Raw genomic sequence first — 21,589 nt, 5'->3', positions numbered from 1 at the left:
AAGAAAAAGCAAAATACTCGGGCAGCAAAGGGGATAAAAATTAGATCACAACCTTGACCTTGAAAAACTAGGTTGAGGTCAAATTTTCACTTTTATACCTTTTCAGGCACACATCTCCGAAACCTGATGAGATATAATCACAAAACAAAAAGCAACATTATCAGGAAGCCAGAGGCACAAAAATGTGATGATGACCTTCACCTTTGGAAAACTAGGTCAATGCCAACGTACCACTTTTCTACCATTTAGGGTGCAAAATTCTGGAGAAAGGTAAAACTGGTAAAATTTTGAATTCATGGGGTGTCACGAGATGTTGCCGTCTCTGACTGCCTTGTTTCTTCTGTTGGTGCAAGATATGAAAATTACTGTAAGTTATTAATGACATCTTTTTACTTAAGTTTATAAATTTAAAAACTATGTCTAGCTTGGTGATTGTTAGCAACAGAAAAGTTACAATTTCCCCTTGAGGAATACGTGCTGGAGCAAGTTCCTTCTTAGCGTTGATGTTTTTGTTTTTGTATTTTTTAATTGCTAGACTTGAGTAACTCAACTTCACCTGCAACTAGTTACGTACATGAAAACATTTATTTACATCACAATGACTTTTGACGCAAGCTAACAATCAATTCCATGCATGTGGACTCAGTTCAAGTATTGAATTTAGTTTAGATTGAGACTTTGAATGAAACACTTGAAAGACTTGTACAAACTAAAAAGACAAGACGGTAATCCTCTCAGCGTGGGATCTCGACTCATTAAAACACACCACCCTTCTTGTCATGAGTGGACCCGTCACCCACTGAACTGTGACCCATTTTGGGTGTGATCCCAAGAAACCAGTCTGCAGGCTGTTATTCAACATCCTGGGAACTAAACTTAAGCTCGGCGCTCCTCTCATGTGAGGAAAAAGCAGTTTGAATCAGCAGCTGAATAAAAGCCCTTATGTGTCCATTCAACAGTTTAATGAACCAAACTCTCACGAAGCAGCACATTTCTGTGTGTGTGTGTGTGTGTGTGTGTGTGTGTGTGTGTGTGTGTGTGTGTGTGTGTGTGTGTGTGTGTGTGTGTGTGTGTGTGTGTGTGTGTGTGTGTGTGTGTGTGTGTGCATCCTTGTGTGTCTGTGTGTAGAGGTGGTAGGTTAAAGGGTGGGAGGGGTTCAGGATGCAGACCAGGGAGTGTGTTGTGCAGTTTGAACAATCACACCCAAACCTCCACTTCACCTCAATCAGCCGCAGGACATTTCCCTCCTATTTCCTCTTGTTCCCTTTTACTTCCCCTCTCTTGTTTCCTCCTTTGCTGTCTCGTAATATTTTCTGCCCATACCTTAACTCATTATTCAATTTAACTGAATGCCTTACTGATAATGACATTACTTTAGCCATAACTGAGTACGTTTTAAATGGTGGATGATTTTTTTAAAGAACAGCTTTTATGAGCTTTTATGAGGTATCGTGTTGGGGGTCTAAGAAGGAGAATTGCTGCAATTCATTACAGTCATTCAAGTGACTTCTGTCCAAAATAAACATTTTCTTTCACATCAGGGGTGTGAAGCATTGGTTTCTTTCCATTATCTATACTCACACAGGGTCGGGAAGAGCTGGCACCTGTACCTGTTTACATTAGGTGGTTAGTCAGGTACATCATTTGACAGGTCACCTGTATATCACAAGGCAATGTCACATTTAGTCCCTAATTTTCACGCATGTAGTTGTCCAGTTGGACAGTTTTACTTAATGTGAACTTACTCATTATACAAAGACTATAATTACAGGGTTGTCAGCAGTTACACTATTATAACCCAAGCAGAAGGTTTGTCTCCAGATTTGAAACTGTTTTTTCCTTATTATCCATGATTAACTCTTTTTTTTAATAAAAATCATTTTTTAAATTTTTAGTAAGTTGATAGTTATTCAACAAAACAATGTTTAATTTATGTGGTAGATGTTATTTTATTTTCATTTTTTCGTGAAGTTAGAAGAAAACATTTTTAATTTGCCTTTGACTATTTCAATCAAGTCAAAGACAACAGCTCATTTTAATGATTATATGTGACGGTTTTCTCATCACAAAAATAGGAGAACGGCTGCCATCAGTTAAACTCAGAATATAAATAAGATTAAAAGAATCTCTATTTATTATTAATTGTCATATAAAGTATTGGAACCTTCCTAAAATGAAGTCACCTGCATCTCCAGTGGTCAAATAAGACCCTAGATTCAGTCTCAGTTCCGACTGACCTGAGCCTTCCTTTGTTTTAAGACACCTCCCCCTAGCGGTCATGTTCGGTACTGAACACTACGGCCGTCAAGGGGCGTGTCAGATTGAGGCGTTCCTCCTCCTTCTCCTCCTCCTCCTCCTCCTCCTCCTCTTCACTGATTTGGTTCACAGGTACTTTTTTTTTTTTGGAAGACTCTAAGCCAAAGTGTGCAGAGGCTTTTATTGTCAGGGAACTTGTAGAATGGCGGTTAGTTGAAGCCACAGATGTGTCCTGAAGACAATGCCTGACTGACAATGGGAAGTTTAGTAGTTGGTTTTTTTCTGCTCCTGCTGATTTCTACAGGACACGTTTGTGGAGGTAAGAAAAAAAGTGTTGAGGGAGAAGCATCTTTAGAAAAACTAACTAGAAAAATATACAAATTCTTACTGTTGAAGTTTATATTAGTACAGTTTGTAATGATGGGAATTGTATCACCTTTTTTAATATTTATGCATATTTAATGTGGCTGTGACATTGATACTCGATGTAGTTGCCTTGAATCTCACCAGCTTTTAGTGATTTAATGCGGGAAAGGATAATCATCTTCCAATTTATTACATACACCTTTAATTAAATTGAAGATCAGTGAAAATAGTAAGACAAATTGTTTAATCCAGCCTTATATTACCAGGAGGCATGTGGAATATTTGGATGGATGCCTATCGTTACTTATCTGGGGGGGCTGCATGTACCTGATGTGACACACAAAAAGTTTAGTAAGTTTATTTTCCTATAGTGACATAATTTTTCTGAAACAAGGAAACAAGACCTTATTATTATTACCAAACACACAAAAAAATATTGTGCACACAACACAGTTCTGCAAATAATCCACTCAATGCCACTTCAGAGATGTCATCAAATAACAGAGGAGGAAGAATGTGTACAACAGCATTGCAAGGCTGTCACACAGTTGGCCATGCCTCTGTCTTTATACCTGCTGATGTAGCACATTAAAAACCTGCGTACACGTCCTGGGTTTGTCTATGACTGGAGGGAGATTACTAATAATCCAATGTTCAGTGGTATCATAGAAGCAGATTAGCGGTAGATGGACAGACATGGGATACATTGACAGAAGCTTATAGGCTTTATGAACAGAGTCGTGCTGGGCTAGCCTGCTGACTGAGTGCTTCTCACAGTGACTACTCTTGTAATGCATAATATAGCCTTCACATTAAGTCATAATTTTTACAGGAAGTGCAAATCTGAATCACACAGTGATTTGCAAAGAGATTTGAAGTAGGCCAATTGAAATGAAATGAGATTATGAAATGGAAACAAGACAAGAATGACAATAAGGGATTCAAAAATGCAGACGTAAAAATAAGATTTTTTTTTTCCTCCATTGTTTCCTTAAAGCAAATTGTTTCTGAACTAGAAGCAGTGAACATCATTCACCAAAAAAAGTATATAAAAAGATAAAAATCAGAATTATTTTACTAATCATCAAACTTTACAAGTTCATCAGAAATGTTTGTCATCTCCTCAAAGGTTTTTATTTCCTGCAAGAAAGGTAACATTTAGACACTGAAAACATAAAAGTTGAATCCAAGGTAAAACTTTTAATTTATATGATTGTAATCTGATTATTTTGTAGAATTTTTAACCAATGAAATGTTTTATATATATATTACCTTCTATAGTTCTTTCTCTAATATCAATTAGATCTCTTTATTGGCTTTGCTTCCAGCGGTGACCTTTTGCATGCCTGTAGAACAGCTCTGCCTTTCAGAAAGTTTGTGGAACTAAATGTCCAATCCGCAGCATTTGGGTCAACAGTAAATTCTAATTAGCATTGGAACACATTGGGATGACCCCCACCCCCCACCCCCTCAGAGTGCATTAGTTGTCATTAATTGAATTTGGATACCAGGTGTAAAGTGCAGAGTAGACACCACAATTACAACTGAGTCAATACAGCAAATGGAATAGCATGGATCAGTGAAAGAGTCAACCCTATGAGCAACACTGTGAGCTGGTAAATCTCTCTGTATGTCGTTTTCAATGTCACAGTGTCCTTCTACGGCGATGGCCACATCCATCTGCGCACCAAGGAATCGTCCGTTCAGACATTGCTCCATGTTCGTTTTCGTACCTCCAGTCCGACGGGGCTGCTGTTTTTGGCCTCTGGGGGCACAGACTTCATGCTGCTGGAGCTCATCTCTGGTCACCTACAGGTAAACTAAACTGTGTTCATTATATTCATCAACAAGCAATCAGAACAACTTCAAATGGAGAGAAATATCCCTTGGATTACTGCCCAGGGGACACATATCTCAATATATGTCTTGGTCTATGCGATCTGAGTAAAGTGACTGAAAAGACTGAACGCATTCAGCTCAGTGTCAGATTGCTCACAGAGAGGGAGAGAAAAAAACAAGCCTCTGGCACTTACTTTTCTGAACAAGTTAGTTCAAGTTAAAAGAGAAGCCTTGCTACTCTTCAATGAAAACTTCAAGTTCATAAAAATCGAGCTGCTAAAGCAAGAGTTGGGTAGTATTTGTTATTCTCCCTTGACTGTGTTCTCAGTTTAAAGGAGATTCTGCCACATAATCACTGCCTTTATGTATTTAGTTTTTCTTCTTGTTGTCTTATGAAGTAAAGTTTGCGCTTTGGTGTTGAGCAAAATATTTCAAATACTTCATATTAATGTGCTATCCGTCCTTTCCTCACGCTTTCCCTCTTTACCTCCCCCTTCATCCCTCAGGTACGTCTGGACCTGGGCTCAGGCGAGCGTTTGCTTCATTCAGAAAGGAGCATCAATCTCCATGACTTCGCATGGCATTACATGGTGCTGGCCCACCACCGTCATAACATCACCATGACCGTGGACCAAAATTCCCAAACCAGTCTCCTCATGCCAGGACCAGATTTAGAGCTCAGTGTCGAGGATGGGCTTTTTGTTGGCGGGGCAACTGGACTAAACCACCCCCACCTCTCAAACATCTCCACTGGATTTAGAGGTTGCATGAATGAAGTTGTGTTCAATGAACATAACCTGCTCTCAAACCTGAAATCTAATTCTGGAGACAAGATTGTCCATGAGGTGTCTCTGGGTTGTAGTTCACAGTTTTCTGCAACTGAAGAAGATCCTGTGGGTTTCTCCAGTTTTAAATCCTTTATCTCTCTCCCGTCATGGGAAGTGTCACCAGAGGGAGTGTTTGAATGTGAATTACGTCCTTCGTCACGAAAAGACGATGGTGTGATTCTGTACAGCTTTGCTAAAAATGGAGGATTTGTTGCAGTTGAAATTAGAGATGGTCACCTGGTTGCAACAGTAGGGAGTAGAGAGGGAAGTAAGTCTGAGCTGCGCTCTCTAACGCATGTCCATAGCAACTACACCTGGTACCCCATCCAGCTACACCTGTTGCCCGACAGCATCCAGCTGAGAGTGGATAAAGAATTGCTGAGGGCCAACCTGAGTCGGGAGTTACAGATCCTCCAGCTCAATAGTCCTCTCTTCATCGGAGGAATGGATGAAGAAGCCCGCACAGAGGCGAGGAAAGCTGGGTTCATGTCTGTTGAATCTGGGGGGCAACTGGTCGGCAGAGGAAGCTCCTTTAAAGGTTGCCTCCGTGAAGTTAAGGTGAACGCTCAAAGAATGGGTCTACCGCATGCTGTCGTCACCAAGGATATAACAGTCGGCTGTACATCAGGACATGCTGCGGATGCAATGACTGCTTATCTACCTGATGCCACAACCTCACAACCAGTTAGCAACTATAAGAAGAGCCCAAACTTTTTGTTTCTGAGAAAGCTGGAGGTAGCAGAGGGAGGCCAAGCACCTCTGGAACCAAAACACATGAGGGTAGGACTGATTGTCACCTACCGTCTTCTTAAGTTTCACATATAGTTATTTACAGGTTTCTTCAGAAATTTGAGTTACAATAAGCTAATTTTATTTGATTTTTCATTTGATAGCGCCGATATTTAAGTCACTTCCTGTTTACACTTCATTCCAGGTAAATCTGGATTTCCGTAAATTGGGTATTCACCCGTCCCAGTTGATATTCCGTATTGAAGAGCAGCCTATTCAGGGCCAGCTTCAGCTTGACCCCACTCCGGGTTCCGATGGGATGCTTGGAGAGGGGCAGGAGAGGAGTATCTTAATCGGACCAGAAAAGGTCGACCAAACTTTCAGCATGCTGGATCTGTGGCAGGGACGGGTGACATATGTTCACAGTGGGTCAGAGGCCCTGCAGGATTACTTCATGTTTTCAGTCTTCTTCAACACTAAGAAAGAGCTGCCTGCATTTCTGAAGGACAACCGCCGGCACCGATTTGACATCAGCATCAGTCCTGTTAATGATGCACCAGAGCTCAGCCTGCCAGAGGGAAACCTTTTCACACTGGTGGAAAAATTCAGACGACGGGCAAGAACAACAGAATGCTCAAACGATTGTAACTGTATGGCTGTAAGATATTATAATCATAATGAATCTGTTGTCCCCAGCTGACCACAGATGTCCTGAGAGTGTGGGATCCTGACAGCAGTCCAGCGGAGCTGGTGTTCAGCTCCCTGGGAAACCTCAGCTCTGATGTCGGACGCCTTGAGCACCAGGATTACCCTGGCAGGTTTGTGCTAGGATGTGCAAGGCTTTAGAATACATCTCAAATCTACTTACAACCAACCATAGAGGTCTACTGGAGAAGTTTCTGTATCTATGCATACTATTTATGTGATGTATTTAAAAAGACTAGAAAAGGACTAAAGAGAGGAAAGTATCTAAAAAGGGTTTTGAAGACAGAGAAAGGACATTTCAAAACAATGTCTATCTATCTACTTACAAATAAGGATATTTTAAATCAGGTATTTGTTACTATTGGTTGCAAGTTGACCTGGACTATTCTAAATAACAAAGGAAAAGCTCTACAAGAAGGAACATTGAAGTTCACTGTAATGCTTGTATCTTGCAGGGCCATAAACGTGTTCTCCTTAAGTGATCTGGAGAATGGAAAGATCAGTTTTGTCCACACCGGTGTCCTGACCTCCAGGCTGGCATTCAGGGTCAGTGATGGGCTGAAAGTAAGTAAAGTCACACTTTTTAGGAAATCTATAAACTAACATAAAGAATGTTGATCTCTATGTTGAATAAATTCAACTGGACTTGTAGGAAACACTTGAAGATGTTTCCCCGACAATTGATCAGAACTGAAGAAGATGAGCGATGAGATGTCTTTAAGCTTTTCCTACCAGTCCATGAGACTTTTGTCGTCATAGAAATGTATCATGATCTGGGTGACCAAGAAGTACCACTGGCAACATGTTGTTGTCATCATCTCAACTCCATCAGCAGCTCTAGAGATGGCAATGCTAGTGAAGTCAGGTTAAGAAAATTTAATGTGCAGAGCCCAAATTACATTTCATGTCACTTTCCGAAAAGGAAATGTCTAGACTGTTGTGTCTGTATCTATCAGAGACAACATGTTGATATCTGATGATATCTGGTGATTTGATCCAAAGCATCACTGTGGCCACTAGAATGGTCTCAGACTCTTGGATATGTTCCCATGGAGATGATTGTTTTGTAAGTTTTGTAAAACTTAGACACATTTCACATATAAAGTATGTAAATGCTTGGTTATCCATGAGTTCCTGTTGGCATGCAAAGTTTTTTTTTTACTCCTAACCTATTGCATTTGCTCTTTTTATGCTTCTTCTCCCTTTGTGTTATTTCACTTCTGCTGCTTCCTTGTTTCTTGTCCTTTCCACAGCTGAGCAACACAGTAGTTTTGAGGATTATGGCTGTGCCACTTGAACACAAACTGGTGAATAACACTGCGCTGGAAATAAACCAAGGCGGAACTTCCACCATCACTACCACTAACCTTGCAGTACAAGTTAATGTGGCAGATCAGGAAGTGGAAATCCTCTATGATGTCACAGAGCTGCCACAGCACGGTGAGCTCCAGCAGTTACACTCAAGTGGTGAGTGGAAACCAACAACCTCCTTCACTCAGAAACTTCTAGAAGCAGAACGGATCAGATACGTTAGCACGTATCTGGGCCTTCAAACTCAGAACAGCATGACCGATTGCTTCAAATGTAAAATTAGCATAGGTTCTCTGGTTTCGGATGAGGTTGTTTTCCATATTATGGTAAGGTGGATCCATTTCAAGGTCACACGGAGCAAGATGGAAGTCAACAGTGTTCAAACTACTGTGACTCCTGAGGACCTCCATGTGATTTCAAAGGGTGTTAAACTCAATGAGAGCGACCTGTTCTTCAAGATTTTGACAGTACCGAAGAAAGGGAGGCTATTCCTCAACAACAATCTGCTACAGAAGTACTCAACCTTCAGCCAACAGAACATCACAGATGGCATGGTGAAGTACGAGCTGCTCAACAGGCTGCCCGACGACGCTAGAGACACTTTCAGCTTTCAGGTGTTTTCAGCACAAGCAAACTCAACGACTTACACCTTCAGAATCAATATCAGAACCGAGTCGTCCGCTGTCACCATTGTAAACAAAGGTCTGTCAATCCTAGAAGGAGAAAGTAAAGTCGTCAACAAGGACATCCTGTTCACTCATACGGCAAGTAACTGGGAGGTCCATTATAACATTACAAGGAGTCCAAAGCATGGGCAGATGAGGAGGATCAATCTTTCCAACTCAACTTCCATCAATGACAACATTGTGACGTTCACCAACCAGGACATCATTGAGGAGCGGATCATGTACATCCATGATGATAGCGAGACCAAACAGGATTCCTTTACTTTTCAGATTATAGTTTATAAACCCCACAAACACACGGGCAAGAAGAAAGACAAGAACACACCTGAACATACGTTTAATATCTCCGTGCAGCTTGTCAATGATCAGAGACCTGTCAGGGTTGTTGATAAAGTTTTCCACGTGGCCCGTGACGGGCAAAGATTGGTGACTTTGAATGACCTTCGTTTCCGGGATGATGATTCTGATTTTGAGGACAGCTGGTTGGTGTACACGCGGAGGGGGATTCCCATGGGAGAGCTGGTGCTGGCTGGTGACACCGGTCACAAGCTGTATGAGTTCACACAGCGGGACCTGGAGCAGGTGAGCAATTTATCTGAGTCATTTCTGCTCATTCAAATCCATAGAGTGCTTCTTTAGTATTGAGGTATAAGGATTTTAAACTTCATAGATTTAACCATTATAAATGACACGAGCTTTGCAACCAATATTAACAGTAAAACTGATAAAGATGATTAATCATGTCATCAGCTACTTTTGACCCATAGATTCTCTGTTGTACTAGAGTTATTAAAAAGGGTAAAACTAATATCTGACTTTGCTTCATTTGGATTTTTCATTGACCCATTAGTAATTTTTACTTCTCTTGATCTCATGTTATCTTTTTTTCATCCTTTCAGAAAAAGGTGTTGTTTGTCCACAGAGGAGTGAGTTTTGGGCGTTTTGTGCTTTTCGTAACAGATGGGAAGCATTATGTTTCCACGCTGCTGGAGGTGATTATAGAGTCTTTACATTTTAAATATTTGATGGTTTTAACAAGAAAATCAGAATTTTTTTTAACAAGATCAGCTTACTGTAAAAGGGTCCAGTGTTTTTATATTGTTATTTTTAAATAAGATAACTTGGTCAGATGTTGATTAAAAAAAATACAAAGGAATGAAAATTAAAAATCCAAGGAAAATGCTTGAAAGATTTGGAAAAAAAGTAAAATAAATCAAGTGTTATTCATATTTAGAAATATCAAGGGTAAGAATTTAGCATTTTTTGCTCATTGCTGCTGTTGGGTTGGTGCAGGTGATGGCTCAGGATCCTTACCTCCGGACTGAGAACAACACTGGCCTGACGGTCCAGCAAGGTGGGCTGACAACCCTGACCTCTGCTAACCTCAGCGTCTTCAGCAACCTTGACATCCGAGAACCACAGGAAGTGACATTTGAGGTCTTCATTCCACCTAAACATGGCACACTCTGCTTTAAGGACAGCGATCAAGAGACTGGAACAAAAACAGATGCAATTTCGGAATTCACACAGCAAGATTTGCTGTTGGGGCACCTGGTCTACCAACACAGTGGTAGCCATGAGTTGTCAGATGGGTTCAATGTGACGGCACGAGTGAGGCAGAATGGTCCAGAGAGAGACAGAGGGAGGAGGGAGGTACATCAGGACATCGGAGTCCTGGTGAAAATTTATCTGGAAAGTCACCAGAGGCCACCAACACTCAAAAATAACCATCCAGTGGTCGTACCTGAAGGACAGAATGTCTCTGTCAGCAGGGAGCACCTGGAGGTAAACCAACAGTATGAGTGTGATCATAGTGTGTATGAAACAAACAGACGTGGGTTCTCTCCGGGTTCTCCGGCTCCCTCCCACCTCCAAAAACATGCGCTTCAGATTAATTCGCTGGTCCCAAATTGACCACAGGAGTGAGTGTGTGCGTGCGACTTGTCTGTGTCTCTGTGTGGCGCACTGGCGTCACGCCCAGAGTTTCCCCCACCTTCCACCTTCAGTCAGCTCATTTACTGATGCTTACTTTTTGTTTCAACAGGTAGTTCATGAGGACAACCATCCATCGGAGATACTTTTTACGGTCCGACGTTCTCCCACCGTGGGGTTCCTTCAGAGGCTTCCCTCTGGAAAACAACAGCATTTCTATCAAGTACAAACAACTTATAGTTTTGTTAGAGTTACAGCTGACCGAAACAGATATGGGATCTCATTCCAAATGTTAACAACTGTGCTTCGTTTACTCATAGCTACTCAAAGATAGTTAATATTATAGAGACACAGAGACACCGTCCCTTAACGTTTTCCCTTTCATAATTAATCACTGTATCTCTGATCTAGAAAACAATACAATGGCTGTTTCTCATCTTGTTTTTATTTGTTGTTTTTATACCACTTTCTAAGATGATTCAAAATAAGACCAATTACAGCTTTTAAAAGCTCATATTAAAAACAACATTTTTTGTGCTATTCCTCACAGGGTGTCACAGAACAGCCACCAAACTCCTTTACCCAAGAGGACATAAACCAGGGAATGATTATCTATCATCAGGATTCTGCTGGAAGCACCAATGACTCTGTCCTGTTAGAGGCTACCAATGGGCTCACAAAGGTTGGATCAATCAGGCTGGACATTGATATCATTCCTAACTTCTTGCCTCTACAGGTACAGAATAAATAAACGCAAACAGAACACTGTAAGCCACCCAGAAACCAGTCAACAAAAATTATTTAATATCTGTGACTATGTTTTGATTTTTTAGGTGTCTGACTTAACCCTCGATGAGGGGTCTTCCCTACCGCTGACCTCTGACATCATCAAGGTCACCAATCAACACTTCACAGGAATGAGCTTCCTGTACCAGGTCATCGTTCCTCCTCGACATGGACACTTGGAGCACAGTCGGATCCCAGGGATGCCCATCACTGCCTTCACAGACACTGAGGTCTGATTGAGCAGACTAAATATAAAAATAAAGATTGTAAATCTCGTAAAAAATTAATTTTGGAACACTCATTTCAACATATATAAAAATGTGTTATTACCTGAATGTATTTTCATCTCTTCACATCCGTATCCAGGTGGAACGTGAGTACATCTCCTACATCCATGATGGCAGCGACACTCAGAGAGACAGCTTCACCATTGTGGCCAATCAGACGGAAATCAGGAAGCACAGTCTGCCCTGCGCCGTCCATGTCGTGGTCATACCTGTCAATGATGAGATTCCTGTGGTCATAGCCAACAAGGGCCTTAAGGTGGGTATCTATCATCTATCCATCCATCTATCTGTCTATGGAGATAAACAGAGAGAGAAATGGCTGATTATTTTCAGCCTGAATGAGGGTATCTGAATGGATAAATAAAACCTTTCGTATGTGTTGTATATGAAAAGATCAACACTCACTCACATGCCTAACAAATGTAAAGACTCCAAACCACTTTCATTTGGTTTGGAGTCATTTCAAAATTAAACGTGCTATTGGTAAATTGTTAATTCAATTTATTGAATTAAATTTATTCAATTAACAATAAATTAAATTTATTGTTAATTGAAATGTATTGATACAGGGGACAGCTGTATTTTATTTTTTATTTTTTTCATTTCTAACGTTCAAATTCTAAAAGCTCTCGTGGGCCCTCAGGTGTGGGTGGACTCGGTGACAGAAATCACCGTACAGGAGCTCAGTGCAGAGGACACAGATACTCTACCTGAGGGGCTGGAGTTTGTCATCACACCACCCAGCAACGGCCACCTGGCACTGAAGAGCGCCCCCTCCAGGCCTATCTTAAACTTCACCCAGTATCACATACAAACTGGTCAACTAGTGTTCCTGCACAGCGGTGAGCATGTTTTACTATAAGTGTATGTATTCACTAGAATTAATAATAATAAAACAAATAACCAATGTTTTGGGGTTTTTTTTTTTACTTGTGTGTAGGTGCTTTGTCGGGTGGCTTTCATTTCCAGGTGAACGATGGAGTGAACTTTGCCCCTCGCCAGATCTTCAGCACAACCGCTTACTCTCTGGTGCTTACGCTGAAAAGAAATCAGCCTTTGGAGGTCTACCCAGGTGGGATTTTAGAATTCCTAAAAAAGTCTGAGTAGGTCAAAGTCAAAGTCAAAGGTCAAAGTCAGAGAAGGCTTCACTAAGGTGTTAGAGTTTTCTTCACCGAGATTACGTTCTGCTTAAATCCAGTCTAATCCATTTATCATCTTCTGTGTTCTTTTTTCTTGCGAATTTTCTTGTGATTGTGTTTTTGCATCATTCTCCTTATGATTCATAATGAAATTAAATCTAACAACGAAAGTTTCTTAAAGGTAGTGCCGTTATATCATGACAAAGTCACTGGGTTACATCACCAGGAAAGTCAATGTCTCTCTGTGCTCAGTTTGCACCGACATGGCCTCTTCATTCAGGAGTTACGTTATTCTAACCTTCAGCATATACGCTCACCAGTTGTAACGCTCATAACTGATTATGGAACATTTAATATTAATATTCAATATTCATGATATCAGTATTGTTATTTTCAATTGAAAAAATTCATCTTGTGTGGTCCTGAAAATAGAAACACAAAACATCCTTTACGGTCATTAATTTTGACTCAGCTTTTCTGCCAGGTGGAAGCATGAGGATGTCTCCACATTAAATGAATCTGTTATGTGCTCACCCTCATGCTCCATCATTTTAACCCTCGAAGGCTCTGTGACGGCGATCTCAGAGCAGCAGCTTCAGGCAGTGACCAACGACGTTGGTGACATCAATGGAAATCGCTCCGTGCTGTTTACAGTGACCACTCCTCCCAAACTCGGACGTCTGGTCCGACGTATGCCCGACAACTCCATGCAAAACGTTTCCGTGTTCACACAAAGCATGGTAGGAATGTTTGTGTGTATTTTTTTGCGTGTGTGTTGTTGAAAATGCTTGTTTACTCGGCTGAAAGGATTTTATTTGACCTACCTTGTTTATCTCTCAGGTGAATGACGGGGTCATCTTGTATGATCAGAAAAGGCCGGAGTCAGTAGGATGGTCGGCTGCAGACTCTTTCTCTTTCACTGTTTCCTCCCGTCCTGCGTTTCTTCCTCCACAAAGCTTCACCATCATAATTTCCTACCAGGCTAACAAGCACCACAACAATGCTCAGCGCAAGACCAGACTTCTAAACAATGCAGGTACTGTATGATTGTGTGTGTGTGTCTGTGTGTGTGTGCATTTATTTTGTTGTTCTTGTCATGACATTGGTCATATCTCCAAGCCAGAGCAAGTGCTGTCTTGTTTAGCTGTAAATTTACAGTGTTGTCCTTTTTTGTTTACATATAGAGAAACAAAGTTAATAAATGTGAATTTCAACTAGAAATCATTGAACACAACCTGGATTCATGAGCAGCATCAGCAGGATGAGCCTGGTTCCATATTTAACCCCTGACATAAGGTGTTTTCACCTATCGTTCAGGTGCCGTGGTGGCCGAGGGAGGCAAGGTGAAGATTGACAGGTCTAAACTCGACGCCTCCAACCTCCTTGGACAACTCCCAGAGCCCCACAGGAAGGACCACCACGTCCTCTACCGCGTCATTTCCCCGCCTCAACACGGAACTCTGTCCATAGAAGGATACAACCTCACCAGGTGTGGAACCGACCAATAAAATCACAGTGACTATTAATAAATTGAAGGCACAAGTATGTAATTTAAATTCAGATTGGAAGTATTTAATAACTTCTGCGTTCATCTCTTCTCAGAAATCACCATGATTTCTCTCAGGTCACACTAAACAAGTTTGGAATCACATACATCCACGACGACTCGGAGACAACGAACGACAGCTTCACCTTCCGAGCCTGGGTGGCTCCTTTGTATCGTGCCTCCTCTTCCTCCTTGTCTGCCTTTTCCTCTGATTCCTCCTCCTCCTCATTTTCCCCTCTGCATTCAGCCTCATCCTCCTCCCATTCATCATTAGATATGGCCTCTCTCCGCCGCGCCAAGGAAAGCCTGTTGGTAACAGAGAAGTTCAACATCACCGTGACACCGGTCAATGACCAGCCACCGCTCATCAGAAGCAGAGCTCCGAGTATGAAGGTTGTGGTCGGAGAGAGAGTTGTACTTGGACCAGACAATCTGCAGGTTGAGTCAACTATCGCATTTAAAATGATCTTATACATCACACAGATTTCCATTTATCTTCACCATAGAAGTAACGTATGAATTCTATGCATGATGCATCAAAACTCACAGTCACAGTAACAACAGAGATGGTGAAATAAACCATTTCTTCCAAAATATGCCAGAAAAAAATCATTTTTGCATTTTGAAAAATTACATGAAAATACGTTAAGCCTGCTACCATACATAATCATGTATATTTACAATGTACAACCCTGTGGACCCCTCCAGGTAGAGGATCATGACACCCCTCCAGAAGAACTGCACTACCTGGTGATCAGTAAGCCCAATAATGGCTACCTGACACTGGGGGAACGACCAGAACCGGTGACCTCCTTCACCCAGTATGATGTCAACCACAACCGACTGCACTTTATACAACAGGTGAGAGAATCAGACCATGGAAGTAGACTTTGCTGATCTGATTATTTTAAACACATCTACGTGAAGGATGTTCAGAAGTTGTTTGCTTTTAGAATGATGCATACAATGACAGAAATATTAAAATCCTAGGAATCCAGGGATTTTAATTCAGATTTTTATCCCGTGATGTCATTATGTGGAGACATTAAAATTTCAAGAAATCAACCTCAACCCATGCTGTTTAGATCGTGGATTTTTTCCCCCTTGCTTTCAGGTATCCACTGATTTATATTATTTTCTTTGTGGTGTGAAATCAACCCTCGTGACAGACACATGTTTAGTGTTTTTGACTTTGTATCCTTTCTCATTCAATTTCTACTCTGCTTCTATTATATTTATATTTATAATATATTTAAATAAATTTACACGTTATTTTTTCTCATTTCTATCCCTTCCTCTATCAGGGTGAGCCCTCAACAGGTGTTTTTTACTTCAATGTAACAGACGGTCACCATCGTCCCCTCTACAAACTGTTCAGTTTGGAGGTGATAAAGCCCACTGTCTCCATGGTGAACAACACTGGCCTGTCATTGGTCCAAGGCAGAACTGCTGTGGTCCTGACAACCAATCATTTTGCTGCTCAAACAAATGGTCTCAGCCTAGCCAACATCACCTACAGGGTCACTGCACACCCTCGCCACGGACGCATTGCTATTAATGACCTGGAGGTCACGACCTTCTGCCACAAGGACCTGCAGTTTGGACGTGTTGTCTACCACATGACTGATCTCAGCGAATCAGAAGACAGTTTCCAAGTCTCAGTGTCAGCCTCCTCCCCGGGTGTTGACTATGGGAGTGTTACAGCACAGACGGTGAAGGTGAGCGTTCGGCCTCTGGTCTACTTGAGGGAGCCGGTTCGAGTACCCAGTGGTATCGCTGTCAAACTGGGGAAAGCCATGATCGACGCCTCCGAGCTGGCCAGAATCAGCCGAGCCAACCCAGTCTTCGAGGTTCTTTCCCCACCAAAACATGGAAAACTGGTCAAGGTAAACTCGTTCCATGTCAACATCTATTAAAGGTCAAAGGCTAGCTCAAATAGCTCAAATAATTGATAGCCCATTGAGTACTTATCAAAAACTAGTGGCTTATTTTTAGGTTGTTTTCCTCCTTCATAGAGAGCCATTGTTTTACTTTCAAATACAGTAAAAAAATCAACATAACGCAAAAAGACACTTGTTGTGGAAAACTCCAAAATCTAAGGCTTAAGAGTTTCCTGCTTAAAAATTGCCAGCTGCACAAAATTTCCTGAATTTAAAACATTGCTTTCCATCTTGGCAGTTTGCACGTCATTTAGTTGCAGTTCCTTCCTCTCAACCAAATGAACACAATGTGATATTGATAAAAATTTCAATAGAGTAAAACTGGCACAATATGCTGATTGGGAGTGTTTGACACAAACTAAACCTAGTGGCACAAAAAAGTGTCTATAAATTTAAACAAAAAACAATGACTATACTGTGCTTTATAAAAAGATCAGTACCATCATAGATTTTTAGTTCTCATCTTGTTACTTATATTCTTCCTGAGCCAGAAGTGTATGTCTGTGTGATTATAAATTTTTTTAATCATACAACCAGAAAAAATTCCCCTTTGTTTCTGTGAAAAATGACAACAGTTTTCAGAAAACTCAACCACAACAACAACAACAACAACAACAACAAAAAAGTCTAATCATCTCATTTTGTTCACTCTGTCTTCATCTGGGTCTGTGTTTACATGTATGCAGATGACCTCTGACCCTAACAGAGCATCGGAGGTCCTGAATTCATTTACATTCAGAGATGTGGTGCAGGGCCGAGTTGCCATCGAGGAGATTCTCAGTGACGATGACAACCAGCTTCATGGTAACAAATCTGCACTGACGACAGGTCGAGGTCATGCCCCCGCTACGCCGCTCAACGACTCTTTCACCTTCTTGTTGAAGGCTGGAAATGTCCAGCCAGCGAAGGGTGAGCTTCACTTCACCATCCTCCCCCACCACCAGATGCATCATGGTCCGAGCAGCGCAAATAAAGCAGATGGCGTAAGTCGGGAACATGAAACTACCCATCTGTCCACACATAACAGAACCACTACAGGAGCAGAAGGAAGAGGAAGAGGGGGGTCCACGACAGACAGCAGGGTCGGGGTGGGTTTGCCCCCCCATATTTTGACACATAAGCATCCCAACAGGACACAGCACAAGATGAGGTCTCACGGCCGCTGGGGGAACCACACACGCGGGGGGAGTCATGGAGGAAGATCCGGCAGCGGTGTGGAGGGAGCCAGGGGGGGTCACAGTCAAACCACACAATCTCAAAATCCTTCTGTTCCGGACAAACATGGTCCAGCGACTCCTCCTGACACCCATCCTGTTCATGTGGAGGTCCTTCCTCGTCCCGCCTCGGACCCTCTCCTCATCATCTTGCCTCTTCTAGCCTGTTTGCTCCTCATCATAATCCTCATAGTTCTGATTCTAGTGTTCCGACATCGCAAGGAGAAACAAGCCCGGCTGCAGCTCCTCCAGCAGCTGGCCAGAGTGGCGCTACCCACCGAGGAGAGCCCTTACTTGGGCCGCGCTGAGCGAAGCATGGCCATGCCGTCTGTGGTTGTCACCCCACTGGGCAATAGAAGCTGTCCAAGCTCACCCAGGGTGGCAATTAGTCCGAGAAGGAGAAGTCTGGCACCGGGGATGACCTTCTGGGGTCCATTTGATGCTGATCAAGCAAGTGCGGAGAGTAGAGGAAGAGATAATACAGGTTGGAGTAGTGTGGCTTTCACTGCAGGAGTAAGGACCTCTCCAAGATCCAGATCTCTTGCTCTTCAAGAGAACCAATACTGGGTTTGATGGACGTGTTCAAAGAAAAACTGTGCCTTAGAGGTGTGTGTTTGGACTGAACGGTGTCCATGCTCTCCACAGGACATCTTTGGTTATCTAAGGCAAATCAGATGAATGAATTATTTAGAAAGAGGACAGAAATATGCACAGTTGTTGGAAAAAAAAAAGTTATTTGTGTAGGAAATGTATCACTGCCATTATATTTAAGTTCCTGATTTTCCCAGCAACATGCAAGATATTTAAACAGAATCTATTATTACTGATCATGTTCTGTTTGCTGTTCTTCTTTCAAGATATTTTCTGGCAACTTTAACTGAACGATATAAACTTGACCCCAACTTGTCTGTTTGCTGATTCCTGAAATTGCTGGTCTTACTTTTTGATAAATATTGTGCTATATATTTGGACAAGCAAGAGAATCCTACAAGTAGACTGAGTGAAGCTTTAATTTATTCAATATTTTGAGTTTTACTTTGGTTAAATTGCTAGATGATAATGTATCAGGTAAACAAAGCCTCTCACCTCACTGTAAATTTACGAAGCTTGTTTTCCATCTTCAAAAGTAAATTATAGTTTCTGTTTGTACTGTAATTTTCCTTTTTATTAATGAGACGAGACAGGATTCATTTAGATGTCATGTTACAGTTTCTGCCAGTCCATATGGAAGGAACAAAGACAAGGGTAGCTATGTACATTTTACTCTTTCATCCAAGCCTGTAAATACCGTGAAAAAGATAAATCAATTTTTAATAAAGGATATTTCTTTAAAATTCATCCCTGAGTTCATTTTAAACACACAAGTGCAAAGAATGATTTTTTGGAGCATAAAATTCTTCATTCTTATTACATCAACCAGTTCGGATTCATACGCTGAGACTTGAAATCCTTATTTTTAATGCATTAAGTACTAACATATTGTAAACATGCTTCACCCTGGGCATCTCGCAGTTAGGAGGTTCTGGATCACAGACACGCAGCCCTCTGGGTTCTATGAACTGGTGACGCAGTGATGCCCATAGGTGTGAAAGTGGGCACGGACGGTTCCTTGTTTCTCTGTGTCTGCCCTGTGATGTACTGCCATCTGTCCTGGTGACTCTGAGATGGGATAGGATCAACTAAGAACAAATATTTATAGAACAAGGACACAACTCTCACACACATCTTCAACTTGGCAGGAGAGAGTACGAAATATAATGTTACTAGTCGTTTGTTTTTTGTATTTTTAATAAGGGTAGTGCATACCATGATGAGCTGGTGCTTTATCCAGGGTGTACCCCATGGATGGATGGATGGATGAATGGATGGATGGGTGGATTGTTAGTGCATACAGCACATTTAAAATTTTAGCTACTGGCAGAAGCAGGCCTCAGGAAATAATAGTTTTTCTACAGTTGCATGTCGCCTTTGTTATTTAATTATATTTGAAACATCTTTTCATTTGTATTATTATGTCTCTGCACTATATCACCTGCTGTGATTTGTCAGGGATATAAAGCTTGGTTTTCAACTTTTATTTTGCGTGGAAATAATTCAAATGACCCCAAAAGCGTTGTCACTCGGAGTGAAAGGAAATATAAAGTCGACTCATTTTTAGAACATCTTTAAGAATTAAAATTATTGGCCAATTAAGAAGGAAACAAGGGGTAAAGAAGAGGAGACTGGTCTAAATAATGAAGAGGCATCAACTGCAGTAACCTGACCTGGGGTCTGTGAAGGGTGGTGTCGGCTGTCCCAGACTGCAACGAAGCTGCCTCAGAAAAACAAAAGTCAGCATGACTGGGTTGAGAAAAGACGTGAATTTTAAAAATAGAGTTTGATTTACGTAATCATATAAAATGGTATCCGGAGTCTGATGTGTCTTGACAATGATCTGACCATGTGCAGCACTAAAAAAAGCATCGCCACAATGTTAAACAGAAGGTATGATCATTAATATTGTTCTTTTTTAATGGTTTGAGCCAGTTTAAACAATTTAAATTTAAATATTTCAAATGTATTTAATCACTGCAAAAAGCCATTGAAAAACAGCAAGTAATGTAATGAAGTGCTCAAAAACACACAAGAGTAAATGCCATGCTTCTGTTGCTGTGTGGTTTAATGAGGAATAACCAAAAAAACCCACATTAGATTGTTTCATACTCACAATATTGGCTTTCTTTCTTTCACAAGCATTATAACTTTTCTGTGTGACAACTTTAAAGCAAAAGAATATTTTGAAAATAAGTAAAGCATTCTTTTTACCAAAACACAAAACTAAGAGACAAATGACAGCTGCAAATTATATTTAAGGAAAAATTACATATATATGATTAAAACTAATGCTTTCATTCACAATAAAAATGTTCTGTTGTGTTTCAGTTAAATTGTGAAGAAACAGCATCTGGTTACAGCATACGGTCTGTTTAAAGTCTATTTTATTGAAAGGAGTGTTCAAGCCCAGTGTCAACAAACAGATGTATGAACATATTTTTGGGCACTTATTGGTTTAATAAAGATTTGCAGTAGCTGGTTAGCATACAGGGCAAAGGAGCCATCCTTAAAGTTACAATATGTACGATAGAAATTGAAAATGTCCCACTCTGGTGTCATCAAGTGGACATATCAAAGAAGTCAGCATCGCTGAGCCACGACAATGATGCCAAGAGTGGGCTCAAAAAGACACAATTATAAACTGTCTTTGTTTTAAACAAACAAAAGAAGAGATTGAAATATGCTGTAATGAGATAAATCATCACACAGTGGCTTTAAAGCGAGGGGAGCTGGGTTAGAAGGTTTAACACCAGGAAGCATCCATTAGTGACTGCACCCTCCCTTATTCTCTGATTTGCCCACACGGGGGCAAAGCAGACATTATGGAAAACTGGATAACTATGGAGCTGCCTCTTGAACAAGCAGGGAATGCATTAAACAAAAAAAACAACAACAACAACAACAACATATCAATCATTGTCTTGTCAGGCAATGTGGACTAAAATGCAGCACAAACAGCTTAAAATGCTGTGTTAGAAATGTGAGCTGTGTGAAATGTTAGGCATTAGAAGTAGGTCAAATTCCAGGCTGTAACAACAATCCATGCTGATTCAATGGTGAGTACATTTCCACCCGCTGTGCTTCTTTCCATATTTGCCAACATTCTCTCGTATACTGTCATGTCCCTTCGAAACAACACTAAAGAGGTCATTCAAGTAAAAGCAGACGCGTACAAAAAAAAAAAATCCTAAAATTAGGGAAGTCCTGAATTTGTAGAATTCAATCATATTTAATTTCAGTTCCTGTTGTGCTACCGTGTTCCAGATGGAGGGTTTCTGTGAAGGTGTGAGGCAGTGAGACGCTCACGTGACTCCAAAACAGGGAATCGAGAGGAAGTCTCAATTTATTCAGAGCAGCTGTTTTTAATATCACTGCAGTCCTGCTGAGCAGCAAGATGTTTGCAGGGCGTCAGCAAAACTCTGTTTACTGGTA

The 21,589-nt window shown here is 41.1% G+C and overlaps 1 protein-coding gene across 1 annotated transcript; it reads left to right on the top strand.

Annotated features, from left to right (window-relative positions):
• Positions 1-2,432: 2,432 nt before the first annotated feature.
• On the top strand, positions 2,433-21,516 carry LOC137608050 (chondroitin sulfate proteoglycan 4-like). The gene is made up of 22 exons (XM_068334062.1): positions 2,433-2,575; positions 4,274-4,437; positions 4,968-6,068; positions 6,223-6,633; positions 6,714-6,835; positions 7,178-7,286; positions 7,976-9,301; positions 9,619-9,711; positions 10,013-10,504; positions 10,764-10,874; positions 11,202-11,387; positions 11,485-11,667; positions 11,804-11,980; positions 12,368-12,566; positions 12,665-12,796; positions 13,428-13,603; positions 13,704-13,899; positions 14,181-14,352; positions 14,466-14,847; positions 15,118-15,270; positions 15,714-16,295; positions 17,036-21,516. Exons 1-22 carry the CDS (start codon positions 2,512-2,514, stop codon positions 18,134-18,136), a joined length of 7,632 nt encoding a protein of 2,543 aa, XP_068190163.1. The 5' UTR covers positions 2,433-2,511; the 3' UTR covers positions 18,137-21,516.
• The last annotated feature ends 73 nt before the right edge of the window (positions 21,517-21,589 follow it).

This window comes from Antennarius striatus, chromosome 15 (assembly GCF_040054535.1).
Source record: "Antennarius striatus isolate MH-2024 chromosome 15, ASM4005453v1, whole genome shotgun sequence".
NCBI classification, from domain to species: domain Eukaryota; kingdom Metazoa; phylum Chordata; class Actinopteri; order Lophiiformes; family Antennariidae; genus Antennarius; species Antennarius striatus.
This window is presented reverse-complemented; position numbering and strand designations above follow the sequence as displayed.